Source organism: Tachyglossus aculeatus, chromosome 14 (assembly GCF_015852505.1).
Source record: "Tachyglossus aculeatus isolate mTacAcu1 chromosome 14, mTacAcu1.pri, whole genome shotgun sequence".
In the NCBI taxonomy this organism is placed as follows: domain Eukaryota; kingdom Metazoa; phylum Chordata; class Mammalia; order Monotremata; family Tachyglossidae; genus Tachyglossus; species Tachyglossus aculeatus.
Window position 1 is genome coordinate 58,269,036 of NC_052079.1, and position 16,852 is coordinate 58,285,887.

General features: G+C 48.2%; 1 protein-coding gene across 1 annotated transcript in view; it reads right to left on the reverse strand.

Annotated features, from left to right (window-relative positions):
• The window catches only part of UPK3A (uroplakin 3A), a 37,110-nt gene that overhangs the window by 15,078 nt on the left and 5,180 nt on the right, over positions 1-16,852 (reverse strand). Inside the window, exons 3-6 of the mRNA XM_038756932.1 lie at positions 14,983-15,262; positions 12,876-12,958; positions 11,305-11,437; positions 9,193-9,387 (exon numbers count right to left, since the gene is read on the reverse strand). Of these exons, the coding sequence (XP_038612860.1) occupies positions 9,246-9,387; positions 11,305-11,437; positions 12,876-12,958; positions 14,983-15,262 (638 nt within the window). The 3' untranslated portion in view covers positions 9,193-9,245. The remainder of the gene's footprint in view (positions 1-9,192; positions 9,388-11,304; positions 11,438-12,875; positions 12,959-14,982; positions 15,263-16,852) is intronic.

A 16,852-nucleotide genomic window follows, 5' to 3' on the forward strand; every position in this document is an offset into this window, starting at 1 on the left:
ATCCCCATTTTACAGATGAGGTAACTGAGGCTCAGAGAAGTTAAGTGACTTGCCCAAGATCACACAGCAGACATGTGGTGGAGTCGGAATTCGAACCCATGACCTCTGACTCCAAAGCCCGGGCTCTTTCCACTGTGCCACGCTGCTCCTCCTTGGAGGGACTGTCTCTATCTGTTGCCCAATTGTACTTTCCAAGCGCTTAGTACAGTGCTCTGCACACAGTAAGCACTCAATCAATACGATACATACGATTGACCAGGCGCGTGCGCGTGGTCAAACACAGCCCCTGGCGCGCGCGCGCCCTCCCTCCCACGAGTAAGTTTGACCATTTATTAGGTAATCAGTTTGGAAGTAATCTTGTTTCCCCCAATGGCAGTGAAAAAACGATGTGAAGTTTTAGTGTTACAGCTCTCAGCTATTGGAGGTGATTTCGTGACCTCCCGCTTCCAGACTGTGAGCCCGGCGGTGGGAAGGGATTGTCTCTATCTGTTGCCCAATTGTACTTCCCAAGCGCTTAGTACAGTGCTCTGCACACAGTAAGCCCTCAATCAATACGATTTATTCTATTTTATTTGGTTTATATGTTTTGTTTGGTTCTCTGTCTCCCCCTTCTAGACTGTGAGCCCGCTGTTGGGTAAGGACCGTCTCTATATGTTGCCAACTTGTACTTCCCAAGCGCTTAGTACAGTGCTCTGCACACAGTAAGCGCTCAATAAATACAGTTGACTGAATGAATAAGTTTGTTCATTTATTAGGTAATCAGTTTGGACGTAATCTTGTTTTCCCCAATGGCAGTGAAAAAATGATGTGAAATTTTAGTGTTACAGCTCTCAGCTGTTGGAGGTGATTTAGTGACCTCCTGCTTCTAGACTGTGAGCCCGGCGGTGGGGAGGGATTGTCTCTATCTGTTGCCCAATTGTACTTTTCAAGCGCTTAGTAATAATAATAATAATAATGGCCTTTGTTAAGCACTTACTATGTGCAGAGCACTGTTCTAAGCGCTGAGGGGGGGTTACAAGGTGATCAAGTTGTCCCATGTGGGGCTCACAGTCTTAATCCCCATTTTACAGATGAGGTAACTGAGGCTCAGAGAAGTTAAGTGACTTACCCAAGGTCACATAGCAGACATGTGGTGGAGTCGGGATTCGAACCCATGACCTCTGATTCCAAAGCCCGGGCTCTTTCCACTGTGCCACGCTGCTCCTCCTTGGAGGGACTGTCTCTATCTGTTGCCCAATTGTACTTTTCAAGCGCTTAGTACAGTGCTCTGCACACAGCGTTCAATCAATACGATACATACGATTGACCAGGCGCGTGCGCATGGTTAAACACAGCCCCTGGCGCGCGCGCACGCGCCCTCCCTCCCACGAGTAAGTTTGTTCATTTATTAGGTAATCAGTTTGGGAGTAATCTTGTTTCCCCCAATGGCAGTGAAAAAATGATCTGAAATTTTAGTGTTTCAGCTCTCAGCTATTGGAGGTGATTTAGTGACCTCCCGCTTCTAGACTGTGAGCCCGGTGGTGGGGAGGGATTGTCTCTATCTGTTGCCCAACTGTACTTTCCAAGCGCTTAGTACAGTGCTCTGCACACAGTAAGCCCTCAATCAATACGATTTATTCTATTTTATTTGGTTTATATGTTTTGTTATCTGTCTCCCCTTTCTAGACTGTGAGCCCGCTGTTGGGTAAGGACCGTCTCTATATGTTGCCAACTTGTATTTCCCAAGCGCTTAGTACAGTGCTCTGCACACAGTAAGCGCTCAATAAATACGGTTGACTGAATGAATAAGTTTGTTCATTTATTAGGTAATCAGTTTGGAAGTAATCTTGTTTCCCCCAATGGCAGTGAAAAAATGATGTGAAATTTTAGTGTTTCAGCTCTCAGCTATTGGAGGTGATTTAGTGACCTCCCGCTTCTAGACTGTGAGCCCGTCAGTGGGGAGGGATTGTCTCTATCTGTTGCCTAATTGTACTTTCCAAGCGCTTAGTACAGTGCTCTGCACACAGTAAGCCCTCGATCAATACGATTTATTCTATTTTATTTGGTTTATATGTTTTGTTGTCTGTCTCCCCCTTCTAGACTGTGAGCCCGCTGTTGGGTAAGGACCATCTCTATATGTTGCCAACTTGTACTTTCCAAGCGCTTAGTACAGTGCTCTGCACACAGTAAGCGCTCAATAAATACGGTTGACTGAATGAATGAGTAAGTTTGTTCATTTATTAGGTAATCAGTTTGGATGTAATCTTGTTTTCCCAAATGGCAGTGAAAAAATGATGTGAAATTTTAGTGTTACAGCTCTCAGCTGTTGGAGGTGATTTAGTGATCTCCCGCTTCTAGACTGTGAGCCCGGCGGTGGGGAGGGATTGTCTCTATCTGTTGCCCAATTGTACTTTCCAAGCACTTAGTAATAATAATAATAATAATAATAATAATAATAATAATAATAATGGCCTTTGTTAAGCGTTTACTATGTGCAGAGCACTGTTCTAAGTGCTGGGGGGGAGGGTTACAAGGTGATCAAGTTGTCCCACGTGGGGCTCACAGTCTTAATCCCCATTTTACAGATGAGGTAACTGAGGCTCAGAGAAGTTAAGTGACTTACCCAAGGTCACACAGCAGACATGTGGTGGAGTCGGGATTCGAACCCATGACCTCTGACTCCAAAGCCCGTGCTCTTTCCACTTAGCCACGCTGCTCCTCCTTGGAGGGACTGTCTCTATCTGTTGCCAAATTGTACTTTCCAAGCGCTTAGTACAGTGCTCTGCACACAGTAAGCCCTCAATCAATACGATTTATTCTATTTTATTTGGTTTATATGTTTGGTTTTGTTCTCTGTCTCCCCCTTTTAGACTGTGAGCCCGCTGTTGGTTAGGGACCGTCTCTATATGTTGCCAACTTGTACTTCCCAAGCGCTTAGTACAGTGCTCTGCACACAGTAAGCGCTCAATAAATACGGTTGACTGAATGAATAAGTTTGTTCATTTATTAAGTAATCAGTTTGGAAGTAATCTTGTTTTCCCCAATGGCAGTGAAAAAATGATGTGAAATTTTAGTGTTACAGCTCTCAGCTATTGGAGGTGATTTAGTGATCTCTCGCTTCTAGAATGTGAGCCTGTCGGTGGGGAGGGATTGTCTCTATCTGTTGCCCAATTGTACTTTTCAAGCGCTTAGTAATAATAATAATAATAATGGCCTTTGCTAAGCACTTACTATGTGCAGAGCACTGTTCTAAGCGCTGAGGGGGGGGTTACAAGGTGATCAAGCTGTCCCACGTGGGGCTCACAGTCTTAATCCCCATTTTACAGATGAGGTAACTGAGGCTCAGAGAAGTTAAGTGACTTACCCAAGGTCACACAGCAGACATGTGGTGGAGTCGGAATTCGAACCCATGACCTCTGACTCCAAAGCCCGGGCTCTTTCCACTGAGCCATGCTGCTCCTCCTTGGAGGGACTGTCTCTATCTGTTGCCCAATTGTACTTTTCAAGTGCTTAGTACAGTGCTCTGCACACAGCGTTCAATCAATACGATACATACGATTGACCAGGCGCGTGCGCGTGGTCAAACACAGCCCCTGGCGCGCGTTCACGCGCCCTCCCTCCCACGAGTAAGTTTGTTCATTTATTAGGTAATCAGTTTGGAAGTAATCTTGTTTTCCCCAATGGCAGTGAAAAAATGATGTGAAATTTTAGTGTTACCGCTCTCAGCTATTGGAGGTGATTTACTGACCTCCTGCTTCTAGACTGTGAGCCCGGCAGTGGGGAGGGATTGTCTCTATCTGTTGCCCAACTGTACTTTCCAAGCGCTTAGTGCAGTGCTCTGCACACAGTAAGCCCTCAATCAATACGATTTATTCTATTTTATTTGGTTTATATGTTTTGTTATCTGTCTCCCCTTTCTAGACTGTGAGCCCACTGTTGGGTAAGGACGATCTCTATATGTTGCCAACTTGTACTTCCCAAACGCTTAGCACAGTGCTCTGCACACAGTAAGCGCTCAATAAATACGGTTGACAATGAATGAATAAGTTTGTTCATTTATTAGGTAATCAGTTTGGAAGTAATCCTGTTTTCCCCAGTGGCAGTGAAAAAACGATGTGAAGTTTTAGTGTTACAGCTATTGGAGGTGTCACCCTCTCCATCCCCCCCATCTTACCTCCTTCCCTTCCCCACGGCACCTGTATAGATGTTTGTACATATTTATTGCTCTATTTATTTATTTATTTTACTTGTACATATCTATTCTATTTATTTTATTTTGTTAGTATGTTTGGTTTTGTTCTCTGTCTCCCCCTTTTAGACTGTGAGCCCACCGTTGGGTAGGGACTGTCTCTCTATGTTGCCAACTTGGACTTCCCAAGCGCTCAGTACAGTGCTCTGCACACAGTAAGCGCTCAATAAATACGATTGATTGATTGATTCTCGACTGTGAGCCCATCGGTGGGGAGGGACTGTCTCTATCTGTTGACCAACTGTACTTTCCAAGCGCTTAGTACAGTGCTCTGCACACAGTAAGCGCTCCATCAAGACGATAAATACGATTGAGAGCCCACTGCTGGGTAGGGACTGTCTCTAAGACTAGTGGAAAGAGCACAGGCCTAGGAATCAGAGGATGGGGGTTCTAATCCCGGCTCCGACACCTCTCTACTGTGTGAACTTGGGTAATCCACTTTACTTCTCTGAGTCTCAGTTACCTCCTCTGTAAAATGGGGATTAAGAGTGTGAGCCCCATGTGGGATAAGGACTGTGTACGTCTGATTACCTTGTATCTACCCCAGTGCTTTGAACAGCGCTTGGCCAAAGTAAGCGCTTAACAAATACAATATTACTATTATTATTAAAGAGCAGATAAGTGGAAGAGCCAGGATAATAATAATTGTGGTATTAAGCGCTTACAGTGTGCCAGCTGGGGTGGATACAAGCAAATCAGATTGGACTTAGTACAGTGCTCCACACACAGTAAGCGCTCAATAAATACGATTGAATGAATGAATTGGATACAGTCCTTGTCCCACGTGGGGCTCAGACCCTCAATCCCCATTTTACAGATGAGGTAATTGAGGCCCAGAGAATGAGAACCCAAGTTCTCTGATTCCCAGTCCCTGCCTCTTTTCCCTGGGCCCAAGCACTTAGTACAGTGCTGAGTACAGTACAGCGCTCAATAAATACCAAGCGCTTAGTACAGTGCTCTGCACACAGTAAGCGCTCAATAAATACGATTGATGATGGTGATGATGATTGAATGACCAGGCGCGCGCCCTCCCTCACACACAGCCCCTGGCGCGCGCGCGCGCGCTCACTCACCCACCGTCTGACCCCGCCCGCCCGCGGCGTGCGCGTGCGTTGTGTGCGTGCGCGCGCCCTTTGTGTGTGCGTGCGCGCGCCCTTTGTGTGTGCGCGCGCGCGCGCGCGCCGCTGGCGGGGGGGGGTGAGGTGAGGCGTGGGGCCCCGCCCTCCTCCTCCTCCTCCTCCTCCTCCTCCTCCTCCTCCTCCTCCTGCTGAGCGGGCGGCGCTGCGCTAATAATAATAATAATAATAATAACAATAATAATAATAATAATAATAGCATTTGTTAAGCGCTTACTAATAATAATAATAGCATTTGTTAAGCGCTTACTACTACTACTAATAATGGCATTTGTTAAGCTTTTATTTTATTTTGTTGGTATGTTTGGTTCTGTTCTCTGTCTCCCCCTTTTAGACTGTGAGCCCACTGTTGGGTAGGGACTGTCTCTATGTGTTGCCAATTTGTACTTCCCAAGCGCTTAGTACAGTGCTCTGCACATAGTAAGCGCTCAATAAATACGATTGATTGATTGATCGATTAAGCGCTTACTATGTGCAAAGCACTGTTCTAAGCGCTGGGGGCGGTTACAGTGTGATCAAGTTGTTCCACGTGGGGCTCACAGTCTTCATCCCCATTTTTACAGCTGAGGTAACGGAGGCTCAGAGAAGTTAAGCGACTTGCCCCAGGTCACACAGCAGACTGGTGGTGGAGTCGGGATTCGAACCCGTGACCTCTGACTCCAAAGCCTGTGGCTCTTTCCGCTGAGCCACGCTGCCTCGACCTTCCCCCCCTGCGCTCCATTCATTCACTCAATCTTATTTATTGAGCGCTTACTGCGTGCAGAGCACTGTACTAAGCGCTTGGGAAGGCCAAGTTGGCAACATATAGAGACGGTCCCTACCCGACAGTGGGCTCACAGTCTAGAAGGGGGAGACAGAGAACAAAACAAAACATATTAACAAAATAAAATAAATAGAATAAACAGGTACAAATAAAATAGAGTAATAAATATGTACAAACATATATACATATATACAGGTGCTGTGGGGAGGGGGAGGAGGGCTCCACAGACCCCACACACCTAGTTCCGCCCGACCCCCTGCCCTGCCTCCTCATTCATTCACCCACTCATTCATTCATCCATCCATTCATCCATCTATCCATTCATTCAGTCGTAGTTATTCAGCAATTACGGCGTGCAGAGCACCGTATTGAGCGCTTGGAAAGTACAATTCGGCAACAGATAAGAGACAAGCAAGGGGGGTCAGTGGAAAGAGCCCGGGCCTCGGAGTCAGAGGTCGTGGGTTCATTCATTCATTTATTCATTCAATCGTATTTATTGAGCGCTTACTGTGTGCAGAGCACTGTACTAAGCGCTTGGAAGTACAAGTTGGCAACATATAGAGATGGTCCCTACCCAACAGTGGGCTCACAGTCTAGAAGGGGGAGACAATCAATCAATCAATCGTATTTATTGAGCACTTACTGTGTGCAGAGCACTGTACTAAGGGCTTGGGAAGTACAAGTTGGCAACCTATAGAGACGGTCCCTACCCAACAGTGGGCTCACAGTCTAAAAGGGGGAGACAGAGAACAAAACCAAACATACTAACAAAATAAAATAAATAGAATAGATATGAACAAATAAAATAAATAAATGGAGTACATTCATTCATTCATTCAATCGTATTTATTGAGCGCTTACTTGTGGAACCTGAACTGTGTCCAACCTGATTAACTTATATCTACCCATGTGCTTAGTACAGAGCCTGGCACTTAATAAGTGCCTAAAAACTACTCTTACAAAAAGAAAAAAAGTAATTGGACAGTTCCACCCAATAATGGGGGGGTGCCAAAGAGGGCAACTAGCACATAATCCCTCCATGGGTCAGAGACGGAGCCCAATAAATCAATCGACGAATCCAACATCGCACCAATTCACCCCTCTCCATCCCTAACTCTCCCCCGATGACCCAGCATGGACCATCCAAGATCCTCGACTCTTCCCTCTCCATCCCTGATTCTCCCTCAGTGACCGAGCACGGACCATCCAACACCACTGATTCTCCCCTCTCCACCCGACTTCCCCCAGTGACCCAGCACGGACCATCCCACCCCCCTGACTCTCCCCTCTCCATCCCTAACTCTCCCCCGATGACCCAGCATGGACCATCCAAGATCCTCGACTCTTCCCTCTCCATCCCCGATTCTCCCTCAGTGACTGAGCGGGGACCATCCAACACCACTGATTCTCCCCTCTCCACCCCTGACTTTCCCCAGTGACCCAGCACGGACCATCCCACCCCCCTGACTCTCCCCTCTCCATCCCTAACTCTCCTCCGATGACCCAGCATGGACCATCCAAGATCCTCGACTCTTCCCTCTCCATCCCTGATTCTCCCTCAGTGACCGAGCACGGACCATCCAACGCCACTGATTCTCCCCTCTCCACCCCTGACTTTCCCCAGTGACCCAGCACAGACCATCCCACCCCCCGACTCTCCCCTCTCCATCCCTAACTCTCCCCCGATGACCCAGCCTGGACCATCTAACACCTAACTCTTTCCTCTCCGTCCAGTTTGATGCACTAACTGGGCCACAACTTTTGCGGGGAAAACCCAGATAATTGTGGTCCAGGGGTATTTGAGAACTTTGGGAGGCTTAAAGTGTAGACAATCCACCACCATGACACAGTGCTTGCCCTCACTATTGAAGAAGTCAGTGCCATGAACAGAAGAAAATATTCCCAGAATTTCTCCCTCCCCCTGGCTCCAGTGCGGCAATAATTGCAGGAGACAGGGGACATCCCATTTCTTTTTGGCTCACTGCCCACACTCATTGGGCCTCAGCCCCAGGCCAGTGTTCATTTCCATGATTGATGCAGCCACTCTCTCTACCTTCTTCCCTCCTCCGCCTTCCTTCTTCTCATGGGAAGCAGCATGGCCTAGTGTCTGGGCTTGGGAGTCAGAAGTCATGGGTTCTAATCCCGGTCCTGCCACTTGTCAGCTGGGTGACCGTGGGCAAGTCACTTCACTCCTCAGTGCCTCAGTTCCCTCACCTCTGTGAGCTCCCTGTGAGATAGGGACTGTGTCCAACCCATTACCTTGTATGTATGTACCCCAGCGCTTAGAACAATCAATCAATCAATCAATCATATTTATTGAGCGCTTACTGTGTGCAGAGCACTGTACTAAGTGCTTGGGAAGTACAAGTTGGGAACATATAGAGACAGTCCCTACCCAACAGTGGGCTCACAGTCTAAAAGTGCTTGGCACTTAGTAAGTGCCTAACAATTACCATAATTATTATTCTCTCCACACTCTCCACAGCAGGAGTGGTCATGACATGTATTCGTTCATTCAGTCATATTTATTGAGCGCTTACTGTGCTCAGAGCACTGTACTAAGTGCTTGGAAAGTACAATTCGGCAGCAAATAGAGACAATCCCTACCCAACAACGGGCTCGCAGTCTAGAAGGGGGGAGGGAACCCGTCTACCAACTTTGTTAGATGATACTCTCCCAAGTGCTTAGTCCAGTGTTCCGCACACAGTAAGAGCCCAATAAATTACACTGATTGACTGATGGAACGAGAACGGTTTCAGGCTCACCCCATCCACTGTCATCCCCGAAGATCTCAAGTTATCCTCTGATCCCCTGTCATCTTTGGTGACAGTAAGATGGCAGGGGGGTGCCAGATCATAATGCTGTTTACTGAGCACCATTCACTGAACTAAGCGCTTGGGAGTATACTCCATTAGAGGGTGATCTCCCAGGGAGCGCAGAACGTGCTGTGGTATTCTCCCCAGCGCTCAGGACAGTGCTTGGTTCTCAGTAGGTGCTCGATAACTCTCAGTGGTGGGCACATAAAGAGTCGGCAACCCGAGTCATTTCAAATTCCGGCGAGCGACCTGCGAACCGTCTCCTCGGCTGCGGGAGAGAAGTCCCCGTCCCTTCTTGCGCGTCAGCAGGGGAGGTTGCCGGCGTAGGCCTCGGCCCTCTCCGGTGCCACCCCCCGACTCGCGGATGAGTAAGGGGCTCCAGAGGCCGCCTCCTGGGTCACTTGAGACGCGTGTCTTGTCTCCACCTCCGAACCGTCCGAGGCCCTGTTCAAAAAAGGTCCGTGAACCCAAGTCCCGGAGGGATTTCCCCCGCAGATCAAGCCATACTGCTGTAGAGAAGCAGCAGAGCACGGGATTGGAAATCAGAAGGACCTGGGTTCTGATCCCGGCTCCGCCACTTGCCTGCTGTGTCACCTTGGGCAAGTCACTTCACTTCTCTGGGCTTCAGTGACCTCATCTGTAAAATGGGGATTAAGACCCTGAGCCCCACGTGGGACTGTGTCAAACCCGATTGGTTTGTATCCACCCCAGCGCTTAGTACAGTGCCTGGCACAAACACCACAGTTTTTATTATTATCATTGCAACTGAGCACTTGTTGGGCGTTGAGCACTGTTCTGAACTCCTACCGGGTGCTGAACACTATACTAAGCAGAAGTAGTAGTAATAATAATAATAATAATAACAGTGGTATTTGTTAGGCACTTAGTATGTGCAAAGCCCTGTTCTAAGCGCTGGGGAGGTTACAAGGTCATCAGGTTGTCCCACAGGGGCTCACAGCCTTAACCCCCATTTTACAGATGAGGTAAGTGAAGTGAAGTGACTTGCCCAAAGTCACACAGCTGACAAGTGGCAGAGCTGGGATTTGAACCCATAACTTCTGACTCCAAAGCTCAGGTTCTTTCCATTGAGCCACGCTGCTTCCCTAGTTGTAATAGTAGTAGTAGTAGTAGTAGTAGTAGTAGTAGTAGTAGTAGTAGTAGTAGTAGTAGTAGTAGTAGTAGTAGTAGTCGTAGTAATAGTAATAGTAATAGTAAAGGTATTTATTGAGCCCCATCTGGGTGCAAGGCACTGTACTGAATGCTTGGGACGTTTCAACCAGAACATAAGATAAAGTCCCAGTCCATGAGGAGCTTACACTCTTGTGGAGAAGGCAGATAGGACAAGATTGACAAATAGGTTAATTAATATAAGCAAATTGACTGTGGGGCATTTGAGAAGCAGCCTAACAGTGGAAAGAGCTTAGATGTGGGAGTCAGAGATATTAGGGTTTAATGCCAGCTTGGCCCAATTGCTTGTTGTGTGACCATGGGCAAGTCACTCCACTTCTCTGTGTCTCAGTTTACTCAGTTGTAAAATGGGGATTAAGTACCTATTCTCCTTCCTATTTAGACTGTGAGCCCCATGTGGGACAGGGACTGTGTCCAGCCTGATTAACCTGTATCTACCTCAGCACTTGGAATAGTGTTCATGTGACACATAGTAAGTGCTTCACAGTTACAATAATAATACAACCAATCAGCGCTGGGATCGATACAAGCTAATCAGGTGGGACATAGTCCATGTCCCACATGGGGCTCGCACTCTAAATCCCCATTTTACAGGAGAGGCAACTGAGGTTCACAGAAGTGAAGAAGTTGTGTTGCCAACTTGTACTTCCCAAGCGCTTAGTACAGTTCTCTGCACACAGTAAGCGCTCAATAAATACGATTGATGATGAAGTGAAGTGACTCGCCTGAGGCCACACACAGCAGACAAGAGGCAGAGCCGGAATAAACCCCAGGTCCTTCTGATTTCCAGGCCTGTGCTCTATTCACTAGGCCATGCTGCTTCTCTCTCTTTCTCTCATGTTCATTCATTCATTCAATCGTATTTATTGAGCACTTACTGTGTGCAGAGCACTGTACTAAGTGCTTGGGAGAGTACAGTATAACACTAAACAGACACATTTCCTGCCCACAGTGAGCTTTCGATCTAGTGGGGGAGACACCGTCTAATGATATTCACACAGGGATAAGCGTTGGGACGATGGGCAGGGAAGGAGGAGGGCAGAGTGCAAGCTAGGAAGCCAACCTGGGGATTATGCTGGGACGGCTGAGGAGCATGAGGAACGGGGACGGCGGAGAGGGGTGAAGTGTGGGCTACGGGGCAGAGGGCGGGAAGCGGGAGGGGAGGCTACTCACAGGATACGGTAGGTGATGGCGGCGGCCAGGCCGACCAGCAGGACGAACGCCAGAGAGCTCAGGATGGATGTGATGACTATCATGCTCCCGCTCCTCCTTCCTGGCCAGGTGTCCAAGTGCGACCACGGCAGGGCTGGATGGCACAGGAGTCCCCGGAAGGGGTCAGCGCCCACCCGGGGCCCTTCACGGGGTCCCGCCACCATGGCCGGGGGCTGGGAGGACTGGTAGCCACCATCCAGAAGGATGGAAAACCCCCCCCCCTCAACCATCCTAGCAGTGGAGAAGAACTCCTTCAGATTCCTTTTTGTAATCATTAAGCACTTACTATGTGCCAGGCACTGTACTAATTGTAATTCTGCTGTGGGGAAGATGCGGGGTACACATCAGAGGAGTACGGGGGACCCAGAGGGTCAGGGGAGCGCGGTGAGGGGGAGCCGAGAGGGTGGGAAGATGGCACCAGGTGAGAACTTTGGAGCCAACAGGCTCCTTTGACGTGAAGGGAGACAGGTAACCGGAGGAGGCAGTTGGTCAACAATATTTATTGAGCACTTACTGGGTGCAGAGCACTATCCTAAGTGCTTGGAAGGAGGGTTTGGAGAAAGTGCAAAGTGCAAGCAAATTGGGTTGGACACAGCCCCCCTCTGCATTTGTAGGGCAGTGTAATCTTTGGGGAGCCCTTGGGCAGAGAGGCGACTCAGCCTAGCGGGCAGAGGCCAGCGCCGGGAGTTAGGAAACCAGAGTTCAAGACCTGGCTCTACCTCCAAACTGCTGTGTGACCGTAGTCTAGTCACTCAGTCTCTCTGGGCCTCTGTTTCCACATCTGTACAATAGGGATAAGCTCCCTCCTGTCCCTCCCTCCCAAGAATGGTACAGGGACTGTGTCTGACCCAGTTATCTCAAATTTGCCCCAGCATTTAGCATAGTGTAAATGCTTAATGAATACCAGAACTGACTGGGAGGTGGGACACCACAAGGAGAACTGGTGTCCGTGTGCAGAGGGACCCCTGGACCGCAGAAGCCGGCTCCTCTCAGCAAGGAGGAACAATAATAATAATAATAATAATAATAATAATAATGGTATTTGTTAAGCGCTTCCTAGGTGTCAAGCACCATTCTAAGTAATAATAATAATAATGGCACTTATTAAGCACTTACTATGTGCAAAACACTGTTTTAAGCGCTGGGAAGATTACAAGGTGATCAGGTTGTCCCACTGGGGGCTCACGGTCTTCATCCCCATTTTCCAGATGAGGAACTGAGGCCCAGAGAAGTGAAGTGACTTGCCCAAAGTCACACAGCTGACAACTGGTGGAGCCGGGATTTGAACCCATGACCTCTGACTCCAAAGCCCGGGCTCTTTCCATTGAGCCACGCTGCTTCTCTGGGTAGATACAAGCTAATTAGGTTGGAGACAGTCCCTGTCCCACATGGGGCTCACAGTCTTCATCCCCATTTTACCGATGAGGGAACTGAGGCCCGGAGAAGTGAAATGACTTGCCCAAAGTCACACAGCAGACAAAGGAAGGAAGGAGGAGGGGGCCTCGATTCTGACCGCGGATGGCAGGACTTACCGCGCTTTGTCCTGATGGGGTCCGACCAGAGGGACTGATCCTCAGCCGAATTGCTTGTTGTGTTCACCAACACATATTTGAACCTGGGAAAATACACATACACAACCTCAGGTAGTAGTAGTAGTAGTAGTAGTAGTAGTAATAATAATAACAATAATAATAATAATAATTGTGGTATTTGTTAAATGCTTACTATGTGCCAGGTACTGAACTAAGTGCTGGGGTGGGTACGAGCAAATCGAATTGGACACAGTCCCTGTTCCACACGAGGCTCACAGAGGCCTAGTGCCTAGAGTTCGGGCCTGGGAATCAGAGGACCTTGGATCTAATCCCAGCTCCATACTTGATAGCTATGTGTCCTTGAGCAAGTCACTTCTCTGTGCCTCAGTTCCCTCAATTGAAAATGGGGATTCAATATAATAATAATAATAATAATAATGATGGCATTTATTAAGCGCTTACTATGTGTGAAGCACTGTTCTAAGCTCTGGGGAGGTTGCAAGGTGATCAGGTTGTCCCCCTGGGGGCTCACAGTCTTAATCCCCATTTTCCAGATGAGGTCACTGAGGCCCAGAGAAGTGAAGTGACTTGCCCAAGGTCACACAGCTGACAACTGGCAGAGACGGGATTTGAACCCATGACCTCGGACTCCCAAGCCCGGGCTCTTTCCACTGAGCCAATATGTGTTCTCCTTTGCTCATAGATTTTTTTTACAGTATCTGTTAAGCGCTTACTATGTGCCAGACACTGCATTAACCTCTGGGGTAGATACAAGTTAATTAGGTTGGATACAGTCCCTGTCCCACATAGGGCTCACAGTCTTAATCCCCATTTTACAGATGAGGGAACTGAGGACCAGAGAAGTGAAGCGACTTGCCCAAGGTCACACATCAAACAAGTGGCAGATTGTGAGCCCCATGTGGGGCCTGATTGTCTTATAATTACCCCAGCACTCAGGATAGTGCTTGATGCTAAAATAATAATAAGAACAACAATAACAGTGATTATTATTAGTAGTAGTAGTAGTAGTAGTACTGTTGTTATTCAGAACTGGGGCCTCTTGGGATTTAAATCCTATTCAGCATCACCCAGGATCGGTGCAGCCGCTAGAAAATTACTCTGTCGGCCTGTCGATCAATCAATCATTCATTCATTCAATCGTATTTACTGAGCGCTTACCGTGTACAATGCACTGCCTTAAGTGCTTGGGAGAGTACAATATGACAATAAAGCCCTTTTTCCTCTCCTCCTCCCCATCCACCCTGCCCTACCTCCTTCCTCTCCCCACAGCACCTGTATATATGTCTGTACAGATTTATTACTCTATTTATTTTACTTGTACATATTTACTATTCTGTTTATTTTGTTAATGATGTGCATTTAGTTTTAATTCTATTTGTTCTGACAACTTGACACCTGTCCTCATGTTTTGTTTCGTTGCCTGTCTCCCCCTTCTAGACTGTGAGCCCGCTGTTGGGTAGGGACCGTCTCTGTATGTTGCCAACTTGCAGGGGAAGCAGCGTGGCTCAGTGGAAAGAGCGAGGGCTTGGGAGCCAGAGGGTTCGAATCCCGGCTCCGCCACTTGTCAGCTGTGTGACCTTGGGCAAGCCAATTAACTTCTCTGTGCCTCAGCTACCTCATCTGTAAAATGGGGATTAAGACTGTGAGCCCCAAGTGGGACAACCTGATCACCTTGTAGCCCCCCCAGCGCTTAGAAAAGTGCTTGGCACATAGTAAGCGCTTAACAAATACCACCATTATTATTATTATTGTTCCCAATCAATCGTATTTATAGAGCGCTTACTGTGTGCAAAGCACTGTACTAAGCGCTTGGGAAGTACAAGTTGGCAACATATAGAGACAAGTCCCTACCCAACAGTGGGCTCACAGTCTAAAAGAGTGGGCTCACAGTCTAAAAGCACTTAGTACAATGCTCTGCACACAGTAAGCGCTCAATAAATACGATTGAATGAATGAATGAATGAATGAATAGGCACATTCCCTGCCCACAGAGAGCTTACAATCAATCGTGTGAATGGAGCACCTCCCACAGGCCTTTGTGCTGGGTACCTACTATCTGTGCCCCCTGTCCACTCTTACTCCTCACCTGTACCCGGTCTTCTTGGCCAGGGGAGGGTTGCACACCCCGGCGTAGTTGGGGTCCCACATACAGGTGGTGTTGCCGCCGACGCGGAAGAGGTAGGCGTCCAGAATCTGGGGGGCCCTGGCAGGGTCCCCGGCGTCCTGCAGCCGGGGGAGGTCCTCGCACCGGGCCGCGCTGAAGGCTGCGGCCCAGTATGGGCCCCGGCGGCCGCCCGCGGCCTGCTGGACCGTCGTCCGGAGAGGATGGCTCCCGTTGTCCAGCACTGGTGCCACCCGGGCTTCCACTGTGGGGAAGACGGGGGGCTCACGTCAGAGGGGTGGGGGTACATCCTCATCATCAATCGTATTTACTGAGCGCTTACTGTGTGCAGAGCACTGTACTAAGCGCTTGGGAAGTCCAAGTTGGCAACATCTAGAGACGGTCCCTACCCAACAGTGGGCTCACAGTCTAAAAGGGGGAGGCAGAGAACAAAACCAAACATACTAACAAAATAAAATAAATAGAATAGATATGTACAAGTAAAATAAATAAATAAATAGAGTAATAAATATGTACAAACATATATACATATACGTACAGAGGGTACAGAGGGTCAGGGGAGAGCAGCGAGGGGGAGCCGAGAGGGCGAGAACTTTGGAGCCAACGGTCGGGAAGCTTCGCTTGAAGTGGAGGGAGACGGGTAACTGGAGGAGGCAGTCGGTCGATCGTATTGATTGAGCGCTTACTGGGTGCAGAGCACTATCCTAAGTGCTTGGAAGGAAGGTTTGGAGAAGCAGCCTGGCCAGGTGGAAAACTCACAGGCCGGCTCAGAGGACGGGGGGGCCGGTCACTTACCTGCTGTGTGACCTTCGGCAAGTCACTCTACTTCTCTGTGCCTCAGTTTCCTCCTCTGTAAAATGGGGAATCAATACCCTCCACCCTTAGACTGAGAACCCCCTGTGGGATAGGGACTAATTAATAATAATAATAAGCGCTTAACAAAACCTGTCCACATGTTTGGTTTTGTTGTCTGTCTCCCCCTTCTAGACTGTGAGCCCGTTGTTGGCTAGGGACCGTCTCTATACGTTGCCAACTTGTACTTCCCAAGCGCTTAGTACAGTGTTCTGCACACAGTAAGTGCTCAATAAATGATTGAATGAATGAATAATAAGCATTTATTATGTGCCATGCACTGTTCTAAGCACTGAGGTAGATACAAGTCAATCAGGATGGACACAGACCTTGTCCCACATGGGGCTCACGCTCTCAATGCCCATTTTACAGATGTGGTGACTGAGGCGCAGAGAAGCAAAGCAACTCGCTCAAGGTCACACAGCCCAGATTAGAACCCAGTCTTTGTGATCCCCAGGCCCGTGCTCCATCCTCTAAGCACCGATGTGTCTTAGTAGACTTTGTCCACTCTGATCGTGTTGCATCTCCCCCAGTGTTTAGCACAGTGCTTGGCTCATAGCAAGCATTTTACAACTGCCACAATTAGTATTAATGGTTTAAGGATTGGAAAGATGATTTGGGCAGCAGCAAGGAGGCTGGGCCAGAGTGGAGAGAAACCAGTGACTCCTAGCCCTGTGTTCTTTCCACTAGACCACACTGCTTCCCTAGTTGTAGTAATAGTAAATTCCCCTTACATGGGGTCTTCTTCAAATATGAAGGACAAAAAAAAACCAATCAAGGGTATTCATTGAGCACTTACTATGAGGAGAACACTGTACTAAGTGCTTGGGAGATTACATCAGTGATGTAGTGGCAATAGTACTAATGATAGCATTCATTAAGTGCTTACTATGTGCAAAGCACTGTTCTAAGCGCTGGGGAGGTTACAAGGTGATCAGGTTGTCCCACGGGGGGCTCACTGTCTTAATCCCCATTTTACAGA